General features: G+C 49.6%; 2 protein-coding genes across 3 annotated transcripts in view; one reads left to right on the top strand and one right to left on the bottom strand.

The window, feature by feature from the left end:
• PANK4 (pantothenate kinase 4 (inactive)) overlaps positions 1 to 7,876 on the top strand; it is an 18,357-nt gene extending 10,481 nt beyond the window's left edge. Inside the window, exons 9-19 of the mRNA XM_048326590.1 lie at positions 54 to 154; positions 776 to 931; positions 1,727 to 1,839; positions 2,305 to 2,392; positions 3,629 to 3,780; positions 4,229 to 4,284; positions 4,802 to 4,851; positions 6,030 to 6,137; positions 6,293 to 6,393; positions 6,856 to 6,924; positions 7,477 to 7,876. Coding sequence (XP_048182547.1) covers positions 54 to 154; positions 776 to 931; positions 1,727 to 1,839; positions 2,305 to 2,392; positions 3,629 to 3,780; positions 4,229 to 4,284; positions 4,802 to 4,851; positions 6,030 to 6,137; positions 6,293 to 6,393; positions 6,856 to 6,924; positions 7,477 to 7,690 — 1,208 coding nt within the window. The 3' untranslated portion in view covers positions 7,691 to 7,876. The remainder of the gene's footprint in view (positions 1 to 53; positions 155 to 775; positions 932 to 1,726; positions 1,840 to 2,304; positions 2,393 to 3,628; positions 3,781 to 4,228; positions 4,285 to 4,801; positions 4,852 to 6,029; positions 6,138 to 6,292; positions 6,394 to 6,855; positions 6,925 to 7,476) is intronic.
• LOC125337185 (probable glutamate receptor) lies at positions 7,709 to 18,845 on the bottom strand. 2 transcript variants are annotated; one of them, XM_048326593.1, is made up of 11 exons: positions 18,740 to 18,845; positions 17,453 to 17,561; positions 15,805 to 15,836; positions 14,747 to 14,806; positions 13,877 to 14,056; positions 12,834 to 13,060; positions 12,474 to 12,571; positions 11,745 to 11,962; positions 11,042 to 11,267; positions 10,331 to 10,578; positions 7,709 to 9,574 (listed from the first exon to the last, which is right to left on the bottom strand). In XM_048326593.1, exons 1-11 carry the CDS (start codon positions 18,836 to 18,838, stop codon positions 9,473 to 9,475), a joined length of 1,599 nt encoding a protein of 532 aa, XP_048182550.1. In that variant the 5' UTR covers positions 18,839 to 18,845; the 3' UTR covers positions 7,709 to 9,472. The 2 variants fall into 2 exon arrangements, with proteins under 2 accessions (XP_048182550.1, XP_048182549.1); XM_048326592.1 differs by having other exon boundaries at positions 17,453 to 17,564; positions 18,740 to 18,843.

Here is an 18,845-nt window from a genome sequence, read left to right as displayed (position 1 = left end):
TATTTTCAGTTTTATTTTCAGATTATGTGTGTCTGTGTCTTTCTCTTTTCTAGATCCAAACCAGTACAGCTGGGGAGAGAATTATGCTGGGAGTTCTGGGCTTATGAGCACATCCCCTGATGTTTACCCCATGCAGAGAACACGGAGTGGTACAGTATGTGCTGTCTTTCCTACACCTGTGTGTGTTCTCTTAGCAGTGGTGACCTGGAAATAGGTCATTATTCTCCAGCTGGTTGCTTCTTGCCCCTGGGACTCCTGTGTGCCCAGAGAAGTGACCAGTCTGGTGTCTGGTGTGGTGTTGGATGGAATGTCTCCTAGAACAGACTGGCTGCTGCTTTGTCTTACTCTCCTTCACCAAAGTGGAGGGAATGTTTGTCTCTTACTCTGGAGCAGCTGGATTTTGCTGCAGCTGAAATACCTCAGAATTTGGAATTTCATGTTCATCATTAAGCAGCGTTAATTTGCTTCCTATGAGAGGACAAATACAAGATTGGACAGAAGAGCACAAGCCCAGTCATCTCTTAAATTCACTGACAGTGCAGCAATTCTGATTTCTCAGTGGATAATATTTTCACACTGGATGATTTCTGTCTATGGGGTGGGCATGGATAAAATAATCCACAGAGGGAACTGGATTATTTATGGTGACCTATAATTGTCTGCAAATCTGTCAGTCTTAACTGTGGCTGGACTTTTGCAGCCCTTGTGCTAGTTTAATTCATTGTGAATTAATTTCTGAGTGAGTTCTAATCCATCTCTTTCCATTTTCCTCTAGTTTGATATGCTGGAAATGGACAGATTGGAGAGACCACTTGTTAACCTGCCACTGCTGAAAGACCCCTCCACCTATATCCCAGACACTGTTGACCTCACAGATGATGCCATGGCCAGAAAATACTGGCTCACCTGCTTTGAGGAGGCACTGGATGGGGTGAGTGTCACAAAACAGCCCTGTTTGGGTGACACAGGTATTTAGTAAACAGATCTTCTGTGAAGCACCATGTTTGTCCTGTAAAACATTCCTGCTGTTTCACCCCTCTGGAAGTGCAGCCCCTCTTTCCCTGTAGCAGAGGCACCTGACTTTGTCCCAGTCTCTTAAGGAAGGGTTTGGCCCCTTCAAAGGCAGAAATGTTCTTCTGTGATGCTTTTTTTTAGCTTCTGAAAGGTGTTTTCAAAGCATTTTCTCTATTGAATGGCAGTTGGACCTCTCTGTACAGAGCTTCAAGCAGGACAGTTACACAACCAAAGGCCAGAGATCCTTGGGTTGTTCCTTCCTCACAGACAGTCTTCGTGGGAAGAGCACAATTGAATCAGACACAAGTTATTTTTTTCTGCACTGAAGCTGATTCAGGCAGTTCACTGGAGTAAACAAAAGGAGAACACAAGGGGTCGATGTGCACCATTAAATTTCTGCCTGTTTCTCCTTTGGTCTATGTGCAGTTATTTTTTCCCCTCCTCTAAGTAGTTAGAACTTGTGCTTAATTTCTGAAAGTACAGTCTGGAAAACAAACTTTAAATCTTCTGGGATGAAAAGACACATTAAAATTGTTGTTTACTGTTTGGAATGAAGGGAAGTTGGGAGGTGCTGTGTGGGAGGGAGCAGCCGGGCTGCAGGCACAGAACAGGAAGGCAGATGGAGGGGTTATTGCTCAGACTGAACTTCACATCAGTTACAAGGAGGAAGAGTTAATTTGGTAACTCCAGTGTTGCCTCATTTCTGTGCCAGGTGGCAAAGCGAGCTGCAGCCAGTCAGCCAGACTCTGTGGATGCAGTGGAGAGAGCTGAGAAATTCCGCCAGAAATACTGGAATAAGCTGCAGACACTCAGGCAGCAGCCCTTGTAAGTGTCTTTATTTTCCCTTTTGCATCACTTGCTGCTTCTGTTGAGCAGAGCACAGGGAAAGCCCACCCAAAAGCTAACCAGGTTGTGAAGCAGAGCAAACAAAGCCAAGCAGGCTGAAGGCTCAAGCAAGCTGGTGTGCCAAACATCAGATCCTCTGCACAGAGCTTTTGGATTTCATGTGTTGGAGTTGAACAGAGAAATTAGATCTTGGCAGAAAATTTGTTATTAAAAATTTGTATATGGTTATTAAAAATAGCAGCAGGTTAATTCTGAACATTCTCCCTCCCTGTATTTAAATAATCTTACTGTAGGTTTACCCCTTAGAGCCAGGGTTTAGCACCTGTGACTTTCAGCTGTAGTGCTTGTGTGAGGGGCTGTGACTTATGGAGGAGACAGAGGCAAAAATAACGTTTTCTGTTTGAAGTAATTGATTTGTTTTTTGCCCCTTCTCCCTTTTTAAAGTGCATATGGTACCTTAACAGTCAGAAGTCTCTTGGATACAAGGGAACACTGTTTGAATGAGTTCAATTTTCCAGATCCCTATTCCAAGGTGAGTTCAAGACACTTTTCCAGTACTCTGAAACTGTACAAGTGATGGATGGCTCAGAGGGGAGGGATGAGGAACCAGTTCCTGCACTGGCTGTGAGCAGCTGGGGGAGGAGAAAGAGCACTGGGGAATAAATCCCTTCACCTGAACAGGCTCCTGGTGAGGATGATGACCAGAATATCCCCAGCTTCAGTTGCCTGATAGCCCTGAGGAGCCAGTGTTGGTGCCAGCCCTGCTGAGCAGTGTGTGGTGGCTGTCACCAGGCTGTCACCAGGCTGTCACCAGACCCTGCTCTAATTCACTCCTCTGTGGCTGCCTTTGTCACTTGTGAGATGCTCAGCACTGGGTTGGAGTGGACACAATGCACAACCTCCTGCTCTTAAAACCGTTCATTGCCACTGTGCAGCTGTTTTCTCTCTGTATTTTCTTCTGTGACATGAAGTGGTTGGGGAGAGGACATTTGAGTCAGTATTTCTCAAAAACAGTTTTCTGTAGGTCCGTTCCTCACCACCGGTTTATGTGACATACAAATAATAACAGTGCCAGTGGTTGGTCTGAGACTTTTTTCCTGACTATTGACATATTTCTGCAAAATACAGAGGAAGTTCTCCGTGGCTGCACTGTCTTCACCTGAAAAAGGGGTAGAACACATGTGAGATGCCCTTTGCTTATGTTTCCCTCTGATAATTCAGACAAGTTACTGCCAAGACAAGATTTTGGTACCCAGAATCGTTTTAAATTTCCTAAGAGAACTCACCCTGTAACACTGATCTCACCAAAGACAGAGCAGAGAAAAAAAGGGGAGAGCTGCTGAGAATTTGGGATGATGCAAAAAAACCCAAAAACAAAACCACCCTTCAGATTTTGTGGCACTGCTGGTGGTGATTTCCTGGGGTTGATGCATCATGTTACTGCTACAAGGTTTGTGTGTGTCCACTCTCCCATTCCCCAGCTTGCTTGAGATCTGTTTCCCAATCTGCTCAAGATCTGTTGCGCCTCTAACTTGCTAAGAAAAGTAATTCTTGGGCTATAGATCATATCCTGGCACTCATGAAGCTTTTTATTAGAATCCAGGAAAGATTTTTCTTGGTCCTAAGCACGCTGACAACGGTAATTGGTTGGTCCATGAGAGACCATGAACACAGAGGAGATGCTTGAACGTGGCCTTGGGACTGAGACAGCCAAGGATGGGTAAGGAATTTTGGTCTGTAAATCCAATGTTTCCTGACTGTCTTACAGGTAAAGCAGAAAGAAAACGGAATAGCCTTAAAGTGTTTCCAGAGCGTGATCGAGTCCCTGGACTCCCTGGGCTGGGAGGAGAGGCAGTTTGCACTGGTGAAAGGACTTCTGGCAGGGAATGTCTTTGACTGGGGAGCAAAGGCAGTCTCAGAGTAGGTGTTACATCCTTTAACAGCACCCTTCAAGCTACAGAATGTTCAGTTGTGGTTTTTTTCTAAAAAATAAAGTTCCCCAATCTCCCCATCAACCCTTGTACAGCGCTGTTACACCCTGCAGCTGGTTTAAGTCATGACATTTCATGGTGCCTTGCAGACCCAAAAATGTCTTTTTTACCTGTAGCCTACTGCCTGCAAACATCTACAAACATGTACATTGCTGAGGCTGTTTTTTCTTAGCATAAGAGCTCTGATTTAATGTCCTGATGAGCCTTTTGTTTTTAACATGAGCACAAAATACATTTCCCAGTCCTGGGACCCACAGACACCCCCAGTATAACCAGTGCAGTCAAATTGCTGGGCACCAGCTAAAGAAATGTTGGAATTCCACTTGGTGAGATGGAGGTGTTGAACTGTGTTGCCCTTTGTTTCTCTCCTTTTCCAGTGTCCTGGAGTCTGAGCCACAGTTTGGGTTTGAAGAAGCCAAGTCAAAACTCCAAGGTAAGGGGAGATCCGTGCTGGTGGTTGGAGCTGGATGTTAATGAGGGAATGGAGTGGGAATGTTTGGGGGGGTTCTGCTGCCCCAGATGATGACAAGGAATCACTAGGGCTTGTTAGAGTCATCTAAATGCAGATCCAGAGTTTGGGTGGAATGCTCCAAAGGAATTAAACCTGCACACTCTCTCCTTAAACACAGAGATGGTCACTCACTGTTGTGTCCCTGCCAGGAAACAGTGTCCTGGGGGGTCCAGCACCCCCAGCCCAGGGCCCAGCTCACTCCACTCCAGAGCTTTAGTGTGAAAATTCCACTCCAGGCCTGCTCTCATGGAGCCATTCCCATAACTGAGAGCTCGGGAACTCTGTGAACCTACACATTTAACATTCCAAACCTGAGCTCAAATGCTTCAGTGTGTGTAGCATGAACCTCCTGCTTGTACCATGTGCAGAATGACTGACTGCTGATAAGAGTTAGTGGCTGTTGATAAGAAATGCTGACACTGCTCTGTCTGTGCCACAGAACGTCCCTGGTTGGAAGATTCCTACAGCCAGTGGCTGGAGCGACTGAAGGTACGACCATGGGTGGCCCTAAACCCACTAATTAAACACCTTAATCACCAAACCACCTTGGGAATCGTGGGGTTTGAACAGAACTCTGTTCAGACAGCCCAAAACAAACGCCAATAATTCACCATAAAGAAAGGAATAAAAGAATTCATCTAACACTTGGTTACTTCCCAAGCTGCTTCCCTGAATTCCCACTGGAGCCCAGCTGCTCTCAGAGCTGCTCCAGAGCCTCCCCTCCTTACCAGGGCACTTACTTCCATACACCCAGACTCCTGAATTTAGAAACCCAAAATGCAGTGTTTTGAGTTGTTCCTCTCCCTGAGTAGCCAACTAAAACTGGTATTAATGTAGGAGCTTGCTGGAAGTAATTAACTTATCAATTAGCAGAGTTGTGGGTTTGTTTTTTTTTTCCCCCATGTAATCTCTTTTACCAGTTAATTAAGATTAATTGAAAAGCTTTTGTGTCTTTGTGTTAATCTCTCTGTTGGAAATCGCAGCCTAAAGGTTGGGGATGAGCAGACTATGGCAAATCATTACATGCTCCATCCTAAAACAAAGCACCAGCTAATCTTGGGTAACAGGGATAATTAGGGAACTACAAGCACTGCCCTGACAGTTTTTATTAGGAATTAAGCATTTTTCACTTCTTCTGCCGGTATGAACTGGAGTGAACTAAGTGTCACAACAGGTTGAGAACAAATGAGGTGGTTAATGGAGAATAGGCACTGTCTTTTCATTTTAGGATGTCCCTGCCCCCACAGTCCATCCTGCCCTTCTCTGGCAGAAGGGAGTCTTGTTCAGCCAGCACCAGGCTGGCTTAAAACACTCTCCAAGGTAGGTCCAGCTGGCACCCAGCACGTTCAGGATCACAGCCTGACTCTGGGGTTAGGCCTGGCTTGAGTTGGCAGGTGGAGGTTTTATTGCTGGAGTTTGAGAGCCCTGTCTCAAACACAGCACAGGAACTCGAGGCTGTTTTAAACCCCTGTGCAAAGATACCAGCAGGGAGCCCCATAACTCCTGTTTGTCACTGGTGTGTGCTGCGAATTTGCTGCAATCCAGACCCAAAGGCTCAAGCGTTCGATGGTATAAAATGTGGGGGTTTGGAGGAGTGGCTGTGAATAACAAACTGTTCCCTGAGGTGAGTGGTGCTCCATCCTGAATGCATTGGTTTTCTCTTGCAGGAGGGTCCCCCTCATAAATGTGCCTTAATTTTCGCAGATAACAGTGGGATAGACATAATTTTAGGAGTCTTTCCTTTTGTCCGAGAGCTCCTTTCTAGAGGGACAGAGGTGAGTGGTTTCCTTGTGCATTCCTGTGGAGTTTTGGTAACTGCTGGAAGGTGTCACTGCCCACCAGCAGGAACTTCTCTGCCAAACTGGGAATAATCCAAATGCCTGGAATGCCGGAGCCTGACTGTGTGACCTCTCCTGGCACCTTCCCCCAGGTGATTTTGGCCTGTAACTCTGGCCCTGCCCTCAACGACGTCACCTACAGCGAGTCCCTGATCGTGACCGAGCGCATCGCGGCCATGGACCCTGTGATCCAGTAAGCACCAGTCTGTCACACCTCTCTGGGGAGAGCAGATCCTGGGCACAGCCTGCCTTTGTATTGCACTGTTCAGTAGCATCTGTGACCTGCAGCCTCAGCCCAAGGCAGAGCTTTACTTTCATTCAAGTGAAAAATAGAGAAATTGGGTCTTTCTGGCACACCCATAGTTCTATTTCATGTTATGTCTTCCCTGACAAGCACTCCAGCTGCTCCACCAGGAATTTTCTATGCTAATAGAGGCAAATCCGTGTATGTCACACACAGAGTGTCCCTGAGAGAGGATGCAGGGCTGACTGAGCAATCCTTGTGCTCAAGGAAACATTGTGTTTCCTGGTGAAGTCCCTGCAGCAAAGAAAGCCTTTGTGAAAGAGGCTTCAATATTCCTGCTTCTCTGGCTCATTCCCAGATGTGCACGGTCCTGCTGAAGCAGCTGTTTATTATTTTTGTCTTTTTGAACAGCTCTGCACTGAGGGATGAGAAGCTGCTGTTGGTTCAGACAGGCTCCAGTTCTCCATGCCTGGATCTGAGGTACGTGGGCAAAGTGCCACTTTGTTATTTGTGCCCCTCAGCTGCAGGATGGTCAAAGGTTTGGCTGTGGAGCATCCCAGCCAGCCTTCCTGCTGGAAATCACATCTGCACACCCATCAGGAGTTGCATCGTGTGGATTTACAGACCTGTGACACTGGTCAGGCCTTACAGCCTTTGGCTCTTAGTGAGGTGTCTGTGTTCAGGACACAGCTGGGTCAGGAGCAGGTCAGGTTATGGCTGATGGCAGATCCTGTTTTTGGCAGGTGGCCAAAACCCCCTGGGACAGAAGCATCATTTCACCTTATTTAACCTATCTCCTTCTGCTCAGTTCTGCTCTTGGGGACAGAACTTTAAACCCCACGCTGGGTGCATTTAAAACAACGTTACAATCAATCTCCTTGGCTTTCAGGTGCCCCCGTCAGTGGGCACCAGTAACTTTGTGCAGAATCCCAGCTGGCAGCTCAGGGCAGCAGCTGTGGCTGCAGGTGGAGGGGCAGCTGTGGCTGCAGGTGGAGGGGCAGCTGAGGCCGCTCTGACCGCGCTGTGTTGCAGCCGCCTGGACCAGGGCCTGGCGGTGCTGGTGCGGGAGCGGCAGACGGACCTGGTGGTCATCGAGGGCATGGGCAGGGCCATCCACACCAACTACTACGCCGTGCTCAGGTGTGAGAGCCTCAAGCTGGCCGTCATCAAGAACTCGTGGCTCGCTGACCGCCTCGGGGGCAAAATCTTCAGCGTCATCTTCAAGTACGAAGTGCCCTGTAAATGATGGAGCTGGCACGGCCGATGGACTTGCACTAGTTTTACTTTAACTGTAAAGAATGTATTTTTATTACAACAGGGAAAAGAGTTCACAGGAAATTCCGTATTTATATTGTGCTTTTGTGACTTAAAAAGCGACAATATGATTCACTCTATAGTCTACACACTCAAATATATATATGTATATCACTCATTGTTTATTTTGGTAAGTGTTTATTTTAATGCTGCAGTATTTGTGATGAAAAGACTTTATTTTTTTGTTCTGTGAGACATTCATATAGAAATATATTTAAATGTCAATGAAACCTTTTTTATACATCTCTGCCTACTCTGCCAGCACTGACACGGCACGTACCAAATAGTTTTTAAGTGCTAAGTGAGCCTGATGTTGCATTTTCAGCTTTTAAACTTACCTACATCTCTCCCGCTCTGTGCAGCTCAGTTGATGGGAGGGCTGATCCACCTTCTCACCCCACAAATGTTGCTCAGGCTGTGTCTGAGCAGAGCTGTTGCAGTCTGAGATAAGGACCAGGCCTGGTTTCCCAACCCTTGGAATCCCTTACCCCATGTTTGTTCCCATTAGCAGGAGTCCTGCAGCTACACTGAATTCCTTCACAGCAGCTGGAAGCTGAGTCTCACTAAGTTGTCCTCACAGGGACGTTGCAGTGCTGGATTCAGGATCACCCAGGACCTTGCCAGCCTGAGGGCCCCTGGTTTCTGTTGCCTTCAGTTCTCCCTGCTGGGACTGACAAGGATTGGAGTCTTTGTTCCTGCGGTGCAATTACAGCCATTCCCAAGGAACCCAATTTGCTTTTTCCCTCCTTCAGCTGTGCAGTACATAAGTGGAGTGATCTAACCAGCAATTTGCCCTAACATTTACATGCCTCAGTCATCCAGCTCTGAAAGGAAAAACAGCTTAATGAGGAAAGTGTTTAACATGCAGCTGAGAAAACTGTTCCCCTGAACTTCCAGCATTCTTTGGGAGCAGGAGAGTGATGCAAAACTCCCTCACATCTCCCCTTGCAGGGGAGCTGGGGCTGGGCTGTGTTTGACTCATCCCCTGCTCTGGCACTGATAGATTTCCACTGTCAGTCCTCAACACTTGGGCAACAAGAACAAAACATTCTCTGTCACCAAACAGTGCTGATGGATTATTCTGTGATGGGAAGGGACAAAGGCCAAGCCCTGCCTGGCACTTCTTAGCTCCAGTGGTTCCTTGGTGGCAGGGGCTCCCTTTCTCAGGTTTGGGGGGCAGGGAGGGCCTGTTTGGGGTAAAACAGCAGCACTGTCAGTTCTGATTCAGGATTTACCTTCCCAGGGACCAGCACCTCCTGCTCAGGCAGGGCAGGATGAGGCTATTTATAGCTGCAATGCTTAAGCTGTTGTTCCTGATTACCACAAACAGACAAGAGCTTTAATGTTCCACACCTGTTCCTCACACAGGAATTAGTAGCAGAGGCTTCACATAAACCTGTCCCCAGTCACTTCCTCCTACAGGCCTTCATGGACTTACAGGGTAAACTTCTAAACACAGATCCATCATCCTGGCCAGCTCAGCTCCAGTTTATCAATTTGCCACAGTTCCACTCCACCCCTTATCAATTTAAATTCTTCCAAGCCACTTCATTTCCTTGTGTCTGCAGTTCCACCACCACTCCAGAAGTGCTCTGTGTGTGTGTAATTAGCAAACTAACACTCTAGCCTAGTAGAAAAACATCTTCCTACACTGATACAGCTCCTAGGATGTGGTACAACCCTAACCCAGGCCCATTCCTGCAGCAAAGACTCCTTAAGCATTTGCTTTCCCTGACGTCTCCTGGTTTTGTCTGGCGGTTCCTTTAATGCGTAGACGAGTGCAGATTTCTTCTGTGAAAACAGAGCAGCAAGATTTCTGCAAGAGAAAGGGGGAGAGAAAGCTGGGGGTGGGTTGTTCTGTGGATTCACCTTTTCCATGTGCACAGCCTTGGGAGGGCACTGGTGCAGTTTCATTGTGTCTTTCCCTTGTCTAATGACTGAAGAACAGCCACCACTGAGAATAAACTCGTTATGGATCATTCACTGTCCTCTCTAACACCCAGACTAGTGGAATGCGGGTTGGCTGCCTTGGGATTACAGGGAATGTTATTCAATTTTTTTGGGGGGGAGGTGGCTGGGTGCTAGGGCTTTATTTTATTGTATTTCTGCTGTTCAGGCTACAAACCCATTTTCTGCTGTCCAGGCTACATGCCCAAGCTGTGAAAGTTTGCTGCTTTAAGGAGTAACTGCACAGCTTCCCCTCAGCCCTGCCTCACTGCACAGCTTTCCTTAGGAAAACCAAGGTCAGGGTGGAAATGGTGGGGCCTGGCTGGTGCAGGAGGGACACGGGGAGGCAGGACAGGAGCTGGGGCCAGAACAGGGCCCACCTTGGTGGAAGGAGGGACACAGGGAGGCAGGACAGGAGCCGGGGCCCACCTTGGTGGAAGGAGGGACACAGGGAGGCAGGGCAGGAGCCGGGGCCCACCTTGGTGGAAGGAGGGACACAGGGAGGCAGGGCAGGAGCCGGGGCCCACCTTGGTGGAAGGAGGGACACAGGGAGGCAGAGCAGGAGCCGGGGCCCACCTTGGTGGAAGGAGGGACACAGGGAGGCAGGGCAGGAGCCGGGGCCCACCTTGGCGTGTGCAGCCACGCGGCGGCTGCTGCTGGAGAGCTCGGCCAGGGCCGCGAGGATGCCGAGGGCGAGGCCGATGCCCAGGGTGAGGAAGAGCCCCCCCAGCGCCGGCGGCTCCAGGGGCCCCCAGCGGTCCCGGCTCTGCCGCAGGCAGCTGCTCTCCCACCACTTGTTCCGCAGGTAATCCAGGTCGCCCGACTCGCGCAGCTTGAGGACGGCGATGGACAGAGGCTTGGTCCAGGGGGATGCTGGGCAGCGGGAGAGGGAGAGAGAGGAGCCATGGTTTGGTTTCACATTGTTAATGGGTGTGGGGTCGGGTGTCACTGAACACAACAGTCCCTGCCAAGGGCTTTTCCTGGCTAACAGCGCCCCTGTCCTGCCCCCACAGAGGGGGTAACACCTGTGGGATAAGGGCAGAGCGAGGGTGCTTAGGGAAGGACATGAGCAAACTGTCCCCTGCTCATTGCCTTATGGGATCTGCATTCCTGGGGCCAGGGACACCCCTGGGAGATGGAATATTTGTGGATTAGAGTTCAAAGTGAGAGCCAGTAAGTGCCAGTGATAATTCCCCACAGAACAGGGACCCTGCAGCTTTTTCAGTCTGGTCACCCTCGACAGCAGTGTTGGCTCTGGCCCGTTGCTCTGTCCCTGCTCCTGCAGCCCCTGCCATCCCAGGGAGGAGTGGGACAGAAGAGGAGCACAGGGACTCACCCTGGGTGGTGGCGATGCCGAAGCCCCGGGCCCCGATGACCTCGGGGGCCCTGATGAGGTTGCAGTGGCGGGCGGCCGCCAGGTCCTGCGAGATGGACTCGCCGATGAAGGCGTAGTTGGAGTCCATCACGCGCTGCACGGCCTCCTGGTAGGTCTTGACCAGAACGTGCTCCCGCCTCTTCTCCATGTATTCATAGATCATCTGGTGGATGGGGTTCTTGGAGTTCTGCAGCCCAAAAATCCCAAGTGTCAAACTCATGTGTGAGACAACACCAAAAAAATAAAGAACTGCCTGTATGTGCAAGGGTTGTTAAAACATTTGGAGAAGAGCACTTAAACCATGTGTGAACCCCTGCAAGCACAGATTGTCCCCAACACCGGGGACAGGCATCACACAGGGGTACAAGTGTCATAGATGGCACCTGCTGCTCGAGGTACACAAGGGCAGCCCCTGAAGAGTACAGAGATTTTTAAAGAATACAGAATAAAAATAGAGTTCTGTGCCTGCCTTCCTGTGAGAAGAGGTGGAGGAAGGGGTGACCAGAACAATAACCATATTATTTGAAGTATTATAGGAAAACTGAGAGAGAGAGTCAACAATGATGAGGGTGCTGTAGGGGTTACAAGGCCTGAGCTGGGTGACTCAGCCCCAGCTCAGCAGTTCTACAGCCCCTGTGTGTGGGGACCACAAGATTCTCTGCACCTTGAAGTAGTAGAAAGTTGAGGAGCCCTCCAGTGTCCCAAACTCCAGATTCCTCTGCTTGACCAGGTCCTCAAAGGTCTGGATAGGGAGCTGCTCGCTGCCAGAGCTCAGCAGGGCCGTGAAGTTGGCGATGTAGGCGGCCAGCAGGGCCAGGGTGAAGAGCCACCAGACCACGGCGATGACCCGCACCGAGAGCGCCTGGGGCCGGGGGGTGGCACCTGCACCACGGGGAAACAATAAATCACAGTAAACCACAGGGGAGGGGATGTGTGGCCAGAGACACACCAAGAACTGCAGATCCACCAGCCTGAGTGAGAGACTTGCCTTTAAATAAAGGCAAACTGCACACCCTGCCCTGCAGCAGAGCCTGAGCCTGGAGAGCCCCACTGTGCTGGTGAGTGGCACCAACGCCGCAGTGCAGGGCTGGAGCAGCAGCAGCGGCCCAAAGCTACACAAACAACTCCTCTGTTCAAAGCAGCCAGGCCTGGTCAGCTGGGCATTGCCCAGAGCAGTGGTTACAGCAGAAAACATTTCCCAGCTGGAGGCAATCACATGTACAACCCCAGCAGGTCTGTAATCACACCTCCCCACACTGGTTTAGTGCTCCAAGTGTCCCTACTGAGACACCTTTTCCCCCAAGAGCACATCACAGAGGTCACAGAAGAAGCTGGGTGTACCAGCAGTTTAAAAACCCTGCTGGCGCTGCTCTGGTGCATCCTCCCAGCTCACCTTGCAGGGCGAGTGCTCCTGCTCCAAACCAGAGGCTGTTCAGGAAGGTAAAGTGGTTCTCTTCATTCTTTGGCTCATTCCATTCACAGGGGCTCAGTCTGTGGGAAAATGACAGGATAAAACCAGACATTCAGAGGGAAAAAACAAAAATAATCCTCATCAAGAGATCTGGTGTTCCTCATGGGGAGATCCGACTCATGATGCTGGCTGAACCTGACAGGACTTAAGCTTTCTTAGCCCTTGTACTGGACCTGTACAGAGGGTTCCTCAAAGCAAAATGCTCCCTGGGACTTTCTAATCTCTTCATAGGTGAGAAATCCACTGACTTGAACACAATCTGTGAAACAAATGCATTTGTACCTGGCAACAAGAAAGAGGCAGAAGCACGTGAGCAGATAAGCGAATAAAAGGGCTGTCCAGGTCTCCTTGCTGAAAGGAGACAGGAAGTGGAAGAAAGACACGTCCTGGGAGGCCGTGTCCTTCCGGAGCAGGATCCCAATCCCAGTCTGCAGGAAGGGCGTGGTGAAGGACACCACCTCTTCCCTGGCTGAGGTGACGGTCAGTGGAGCCACTGCAATGTCAGCTTCCTGCCAAGGAGATGAAAACCAATCAACCACCCAGCCCAGGGAACATTTCAGTCCCTCAAACATTTCTGTCCCTCAAGCAGGTGCTTCCCTGGCTGAGTGGGCAGGTGTTGAAATGGCATCACTTCCCCAAGTCAACAGCCTTGGGATGTGAGCCCCAAGGAACAGGACAGGTTTCCTATGGAAATCATTGGAATGGAATTCCACCTAATGGAATCCTTCACAGCGAGGTGCTGGTTGGTATCTGGGGCTTCTGGTTTCCTTCTGCAGCAGGAGCCGGGCTGGGTTTGCTCACCCAGAACAAAAGGCTGCTCCTGTCTGAGTCTGGCTGAGAGCTGGGCACAGACTGAGCTCAGAGGGGCAAAGAGCTTTAACTGAAGTGTTCCCCACAAACGGCAGAACATCAGCCCCAGGGAATGCACCTGATGGGGTGAAATGTGCATTCGAGCAGCTCTTGAGGAGCCTGGGCATGGCCATTCTGAATGAAATGAGTCTCACCCAGAGGTTAAGCTCAGGGTAAATTTTGCCAAGGTGTCTGCACAGTCTCACAAGCTACAGAGCAACACTGAGACAGACAAGTGCTGCCCTGGGAGTGCCTGGCTGTAACAGGGGTTTCCTGCTGTGGCTGCTGTCTCCTTGTGCCTTATTTCCATCTCTGTAGGCCAAACCCAACTCCAAGTCTTGCTGCTCATCAGTTCTACACTCCAGGCAGGAGAACCCCGAGTTCCTCAGTCCCTGAGCAAATCCTAAGGAAGCCCAAGAGCTGCTCCTGCTGTCCTGTCCCTGCAGAGTTGGTCAGGAACACAAACTGGGAGTTACCCGCCGGAGGATTTCCCCGATCATCCCGGTCCAGTTGCCGCCGGCAGCCACGGCTCCGTACTGGCCGTCCCCCACCACCTTCACGCGGTACTGGAAGCGCAGCATTCCCGCCAGGGCTCCCAGCAGGTCCATGCAGTATCCCTCCAGCTCCGCTCCCCGCACCATCACGTACGGATCCTCCTGTGGCAGAGGGACACGGGCACAGCTGCAGCCTCCCACAGGGCACTGACACCCAGGGGAGTTAAACCCGGCCCTGGTAAACCCTCCCCGTTACTCCTCTCCATGTTAATGCAGGGATAACACTTCCAGACTGGGAAGATATTCCCTGGAGTCATGAGCCACCACCAGGGCAGCTGCATCCCGCAGGCACCACGGGAATGAGTGAAAACCTCTTCTCAGCCTAAAAGCCAAATACTTCTCATTTGGCCCATCACAGGCTGGGCAGGGCCCAACATCAGGTTCAGGAAATTCACTGCTGCAGCTTCTCCTGAAAGTCCTGCTTGTCTGGGGCACCTGGTGATGCATTTGGGGGATTTTATAGCCTGGTTTTGTCCCTTGTGACCTTTACATTGTTCCCAAGTCAGGGCAGAAACAACACTCAGGGAGCTAAGCCCCTCAGGTGTAGCTCAGCAGAGAGGCCTGGCTGCCTCCCCAGAGCACTGACACAGCCCTGTGCCCCCAGCCACAGCCCCCAAATCCTCCCACTGCCCACAGCTGGCACCTCTCCACCCCTGAGCCAGCCCCAAAGCACTGCGAGGAACGGGGCCATCACTGTCAAAGCCATTCCAAGACACCACCTGCACATAAATGGGTGGGATATAAAAGGCAAAGGGCAGCTCCAGCTGTGCCCTGCCGCTGTCACGGCCTTACCAGGATCGTTGTGACAGTCAGGGTTGGAAGACCCTCGGCTGCTCCCCGTGAGTCTGTGCCCTGCAAAGCAGAAAATGAAGGAACAGTTGGATTTCAAAGTCCCAGGCGTGGCCCCACCAGGCTGGGCCTTACCTGGGAGGTGCAAGGGGTGTGCCTGTGTTAAACCAGCCCTAAACCTGCCCCGTGAGCTGCAGTGACTGCTGCTGTTTGCTAACTAATTAATGAATCACAGCCTTTCACTTTATTGCCTGGTGCAAACAAAAATCGCTTCAAACGCTACTGCAGTTCCTCAGATGGTGTGCACAGCCTTCCCAAGAGACCAATTCGTGCTGCAGACAAAAGAATTAGCAGCCAATTAAGGTCTCATTAGAGAGCAATTCCAGGAGACACAGAACAGTTGGAAACCTGAGAGGAGGAGGAGAGGAAAACGCGGATTCACTTCTGTGAATTAAAGATACATCCTCCAATTTCACAGAGTCACCCAGCTCGAGAGGATTCCTCATCAGAGCCACTTCAGGGCAATTTAAGCTTTTGCCAGTGAAAGGTCAAATTCTATGAGGTTTGTTGGTCTTAAACGTATCTGCTTATTGTAAAATTACAGGGTGATTTTTCTAGATAGAGAGAGAGGATGTGTACATGTGTGTGTGAATATATAAATATATTTATCCAGTACAAGATCTGCCAAAGAAGCTCCAGTCCTTCCAGGAGCCAAATGATCTTGGTTTAATTCTCTCTGTGCAATGGAAGGGTTTGAGGGATGAGCTTTGTCTTGGAAGCTGTGATCACAAGTTCCCCAACTCTACCAGCTGTAAGAGAGGGCTACTGGCAGATTCTTCCCTGGGGCACGACTGAATTTTGAGCTCTGGACAAAAAATTCAGTTAAAAAAACCCACAAAAACAAACAAACAAACGAGCAAAAACCCAGTCAGCCATGAACAGTGTACTTAAAAGAATAACTCTCCACAGATTAAAATCATTGCACTCTGACCACTGCTTCTGAATTTAAAATGTAAGATCATCTGCCCTATGCCTTCATGCACTAATGAACTCAAACATACCTTACTCACAGCATCATCATTCCTCCCAGCTCCTGGAAAAATACAACAAAAAAATCATATTTGTGTGGGGCTTGTATTTACAGCTCCTCAAAAGTGGCATTTCATGCCCTCATTTCACAGTGCACTGAAATAATCAGAACGATCACCCTCAACTCCCGAACTCCCTTTGTTTCCTCCCCCGGAGCACAAAGAGAGGCAGAGACAGGAGTGGGGCTGCAGGAGGTTCTAATGTCACTCAATGATGTCACTTAATGTCACTCACCCTCCGAGGGATGGGTCCTGCACAGCCAATCGATCCCTGAGGAGGGGCAGCACCAGCTCTGCTGCTTCCTCACACAGCCAAGATTTGCCCCCATCCCTGCCAAGCCCCATTTTCCCCTGAGGAGAAGCCCCCTGAACAACCTAAAGTTCCTCACCACCCACTTCCCAGACACTGTTTTTCCTTACTCTTCCTTTCCCCCCTACTGCTGACAGGTTCTCTATCTGAGATGCAGAATTAAAACCACAATTTTGTCAATATATGGCTCATTAATTTCCCAGAATAATTTTTCTAGAATCTGCTTAGCACTGCTCCTTGGAATCAGAGAATTCACAGTGCAAAAGCCAAAAATCCCTCAAGGTTAACCAAAAAATGCAGGGTGTTTTCACTCTTTCAAGCAAAAGCTGTGAGTTTTTCACTAAATATAACAGCATATTCATTCATTATGTATTTATTATTCCTTCTTTGGTGCTGCATCTTCTGGCCTTGTGCTGAACTCCACATTATTGTAAAACAAAACCTGTTTTTTCCCTCTCCACCACAGTTCTCCGTGGGGGCTGGAAACCGTCACAAAGGAGTTCTCTTGTCTCCCTTTAGAAACCCTTTAAAGCCAGCAGCAGGATTTGGAGGCCCCTTTCTGAGGGCCTGCGGGGTTCCTTGGAAGCCAGCAGAGCGTTCTGAGGGCTCCAGCTCCCAGCTCAAAGCCCCTTTGTGAGCCCTCCTGAAAGGCCCAGGGGCGATGGGGCTGCAGCACCAACCCCAGCTCAGGGCAGTGACACTTCCCAGCAGCGAGGCCCCGTCCTGGGAATCCTCCTGAGAGGCTGCAGGAGCACGGGACAAGGGGAAGGGCTCATCCCTCCCTTCCCTGTAGGTTGGTGGCTGCAGGAAGCGACTGTGGCTGCAAAAATCAGTTTTTCCTTTGCTCCTGCTACTCTGAGCTTGCCCTTCTTTGCTCCTGCTGAACTCCTGGGGAAAAGGCTCCTGGCACTGGTCAGGACTGGCCACCTCACCTCAGTTTTCTCCCCCATCCTCAGCACATCTTGCTGCAGCTCAAGGGAACATAAACTCAAAAAAGTGCAGCTTTAACCACAATAACCACACCTAAACCCACCCTTTTTCTTGGCTTTTTCATCTCCCCTGTCTCTGTCATCTGGTTTTCAACTGGAGCAGCAAAGCCACTTGGTGACATCAAAGCCACTTGGTAGCAGCACTCACAAAGCCAGTCACAAGGTGAGCCCTGGGGAATCTCTTAATAACCCATTTGAAAGCAAATTCTGAGATTAAGATAAAATCCTGCAAGCACTGGCAGGTAAAAACTGAACAAATTAATGTTCTGAAGAACAAAACCAGATTTGGGTGCAGCCAACACTTCGGGATCATTTTCCTCACCTGCCTGGCTTGATTCCCTCAGGAGCAGCACAGCTGTAACCACACAGATCGTGAAGTGAAGACCTTTATCCATTGGAGCAGAGATTCCTGCTGTTCTAAAGGAACCTTCCTGCTGGAGGTGAAAGGCAAGCAGTTAAACCTGGTTTTACAGTTCCTCATCACTGGGTGAGATCAGTTTGTCCTGGATTTTCTGCACCTTTTCCTGTAGGTCCACGATTCCAAACAAAGTCTCCAGCTGAAAACAGTCACTGCAGAGCTCAGCCAGAACAAATACTCAAGAAAGGCTCTGGTGAAGTCCCCACTGCAGCAAAAAGGATGTGACAAACCTAAAAAAGGGGATTTACCCACTGGTGGTTCTCTCCCTGTGGGTTCTTCCCCAGGGAAAGGGGGGGAGAGGAAGCAGCAGCAATATTTTTAATTGTATTTGTTGTCCAAGTGTCAAACAAGATTCACGGCACCATTATGACACCAGAAACTTTAAAAAGCAAATCAAAAATGCCCAAGAAAACTTACCATTTATGAGAGTGTGTAGGCAAAAATATACTACACGTGGCATTACTTGCTGCTGACTGATGCTCAGAAAACACTGGATTATTTATCTTACCTCATCAGCTTTTAGGAAATCTCCCCAATCTTGCACTCCCATGAAAACTCTTGGCATTACAGCTCAGTACTTTCCCTCACTTCTTTTCCCTGTGTTTTTCACCTAATGGGAGAAATAACTGAAACCTCCACAGAAGATCCTTTCCGGGTTAAATTTCAAAGCTGATTTTGTTGGTGCTGCTGTTAAAAAATGCTTCCAAATGGGAATATTTTGATCGTTGTGAAGGGACAGAGGAGATCTGAGCTATGGATCAACCAACACTGACGTTATTCTACAACCACTTTTTAGACAAAGTGGCTGCTGCTCTTGGCTGTTGCCAGAGCAGCTGCATCACCCACTGGGGAAAATAAAGGAAAAGAAGCAGCAGCCTTCAGGCTGAGCCAGACAGGAGCTGCACTTTTCCTGGTAGGTTTAACCTGTAAATTCCTGCTCCTTTTCCCTTCCAATGCAACAAAATCATCTTAGTTTCAAGTGGCCTCCTTTAAAAAAACCCCAAACTAATCAGAGCTGGTAATACATTGCTGGCATCACCTTGGAAAGAAAGTTGTTAAACACACTGCTTGATTATCTAAGAGCACAAATAGGGTGTAAAGCTGGGTAAAAGAGCCAGCAAGGAGGCTGTGACACCAGGCTTTGCCCCTTGCCAGAACCAGAGCGCAAATTGAAAGCAGTTCCTCACTTACAGCGACTCCCTTGGCCCGTCTGTCCCGTCCGGGCGTCTGTGGAGGAGCAGCTCGGGATGCCCGGCACAGGAGGAGTGGGAATCCCACGGACTCAGGCATCCAGTGC

This window comes from Corvus hawaiiensis, chromosome 22 (genome assembly GCF_020740725.1).
Source record: "Corvus hawaiiensis isolate bCorHaw1 chromosome 22, bCorHaw1.pri.cur, whole genome shotgun sequence".
Taxonomy (NCBI): Eukaryota; Metazoa; Chordata; class Aves; order Passeriformes; family Corvidae; genus Corvus; species Corvus hawaiiensis.
Note: the sequence above shows the minus strand (reverse complement) of the source record. Positions and strands in the feature narration are given on the sequence as shown.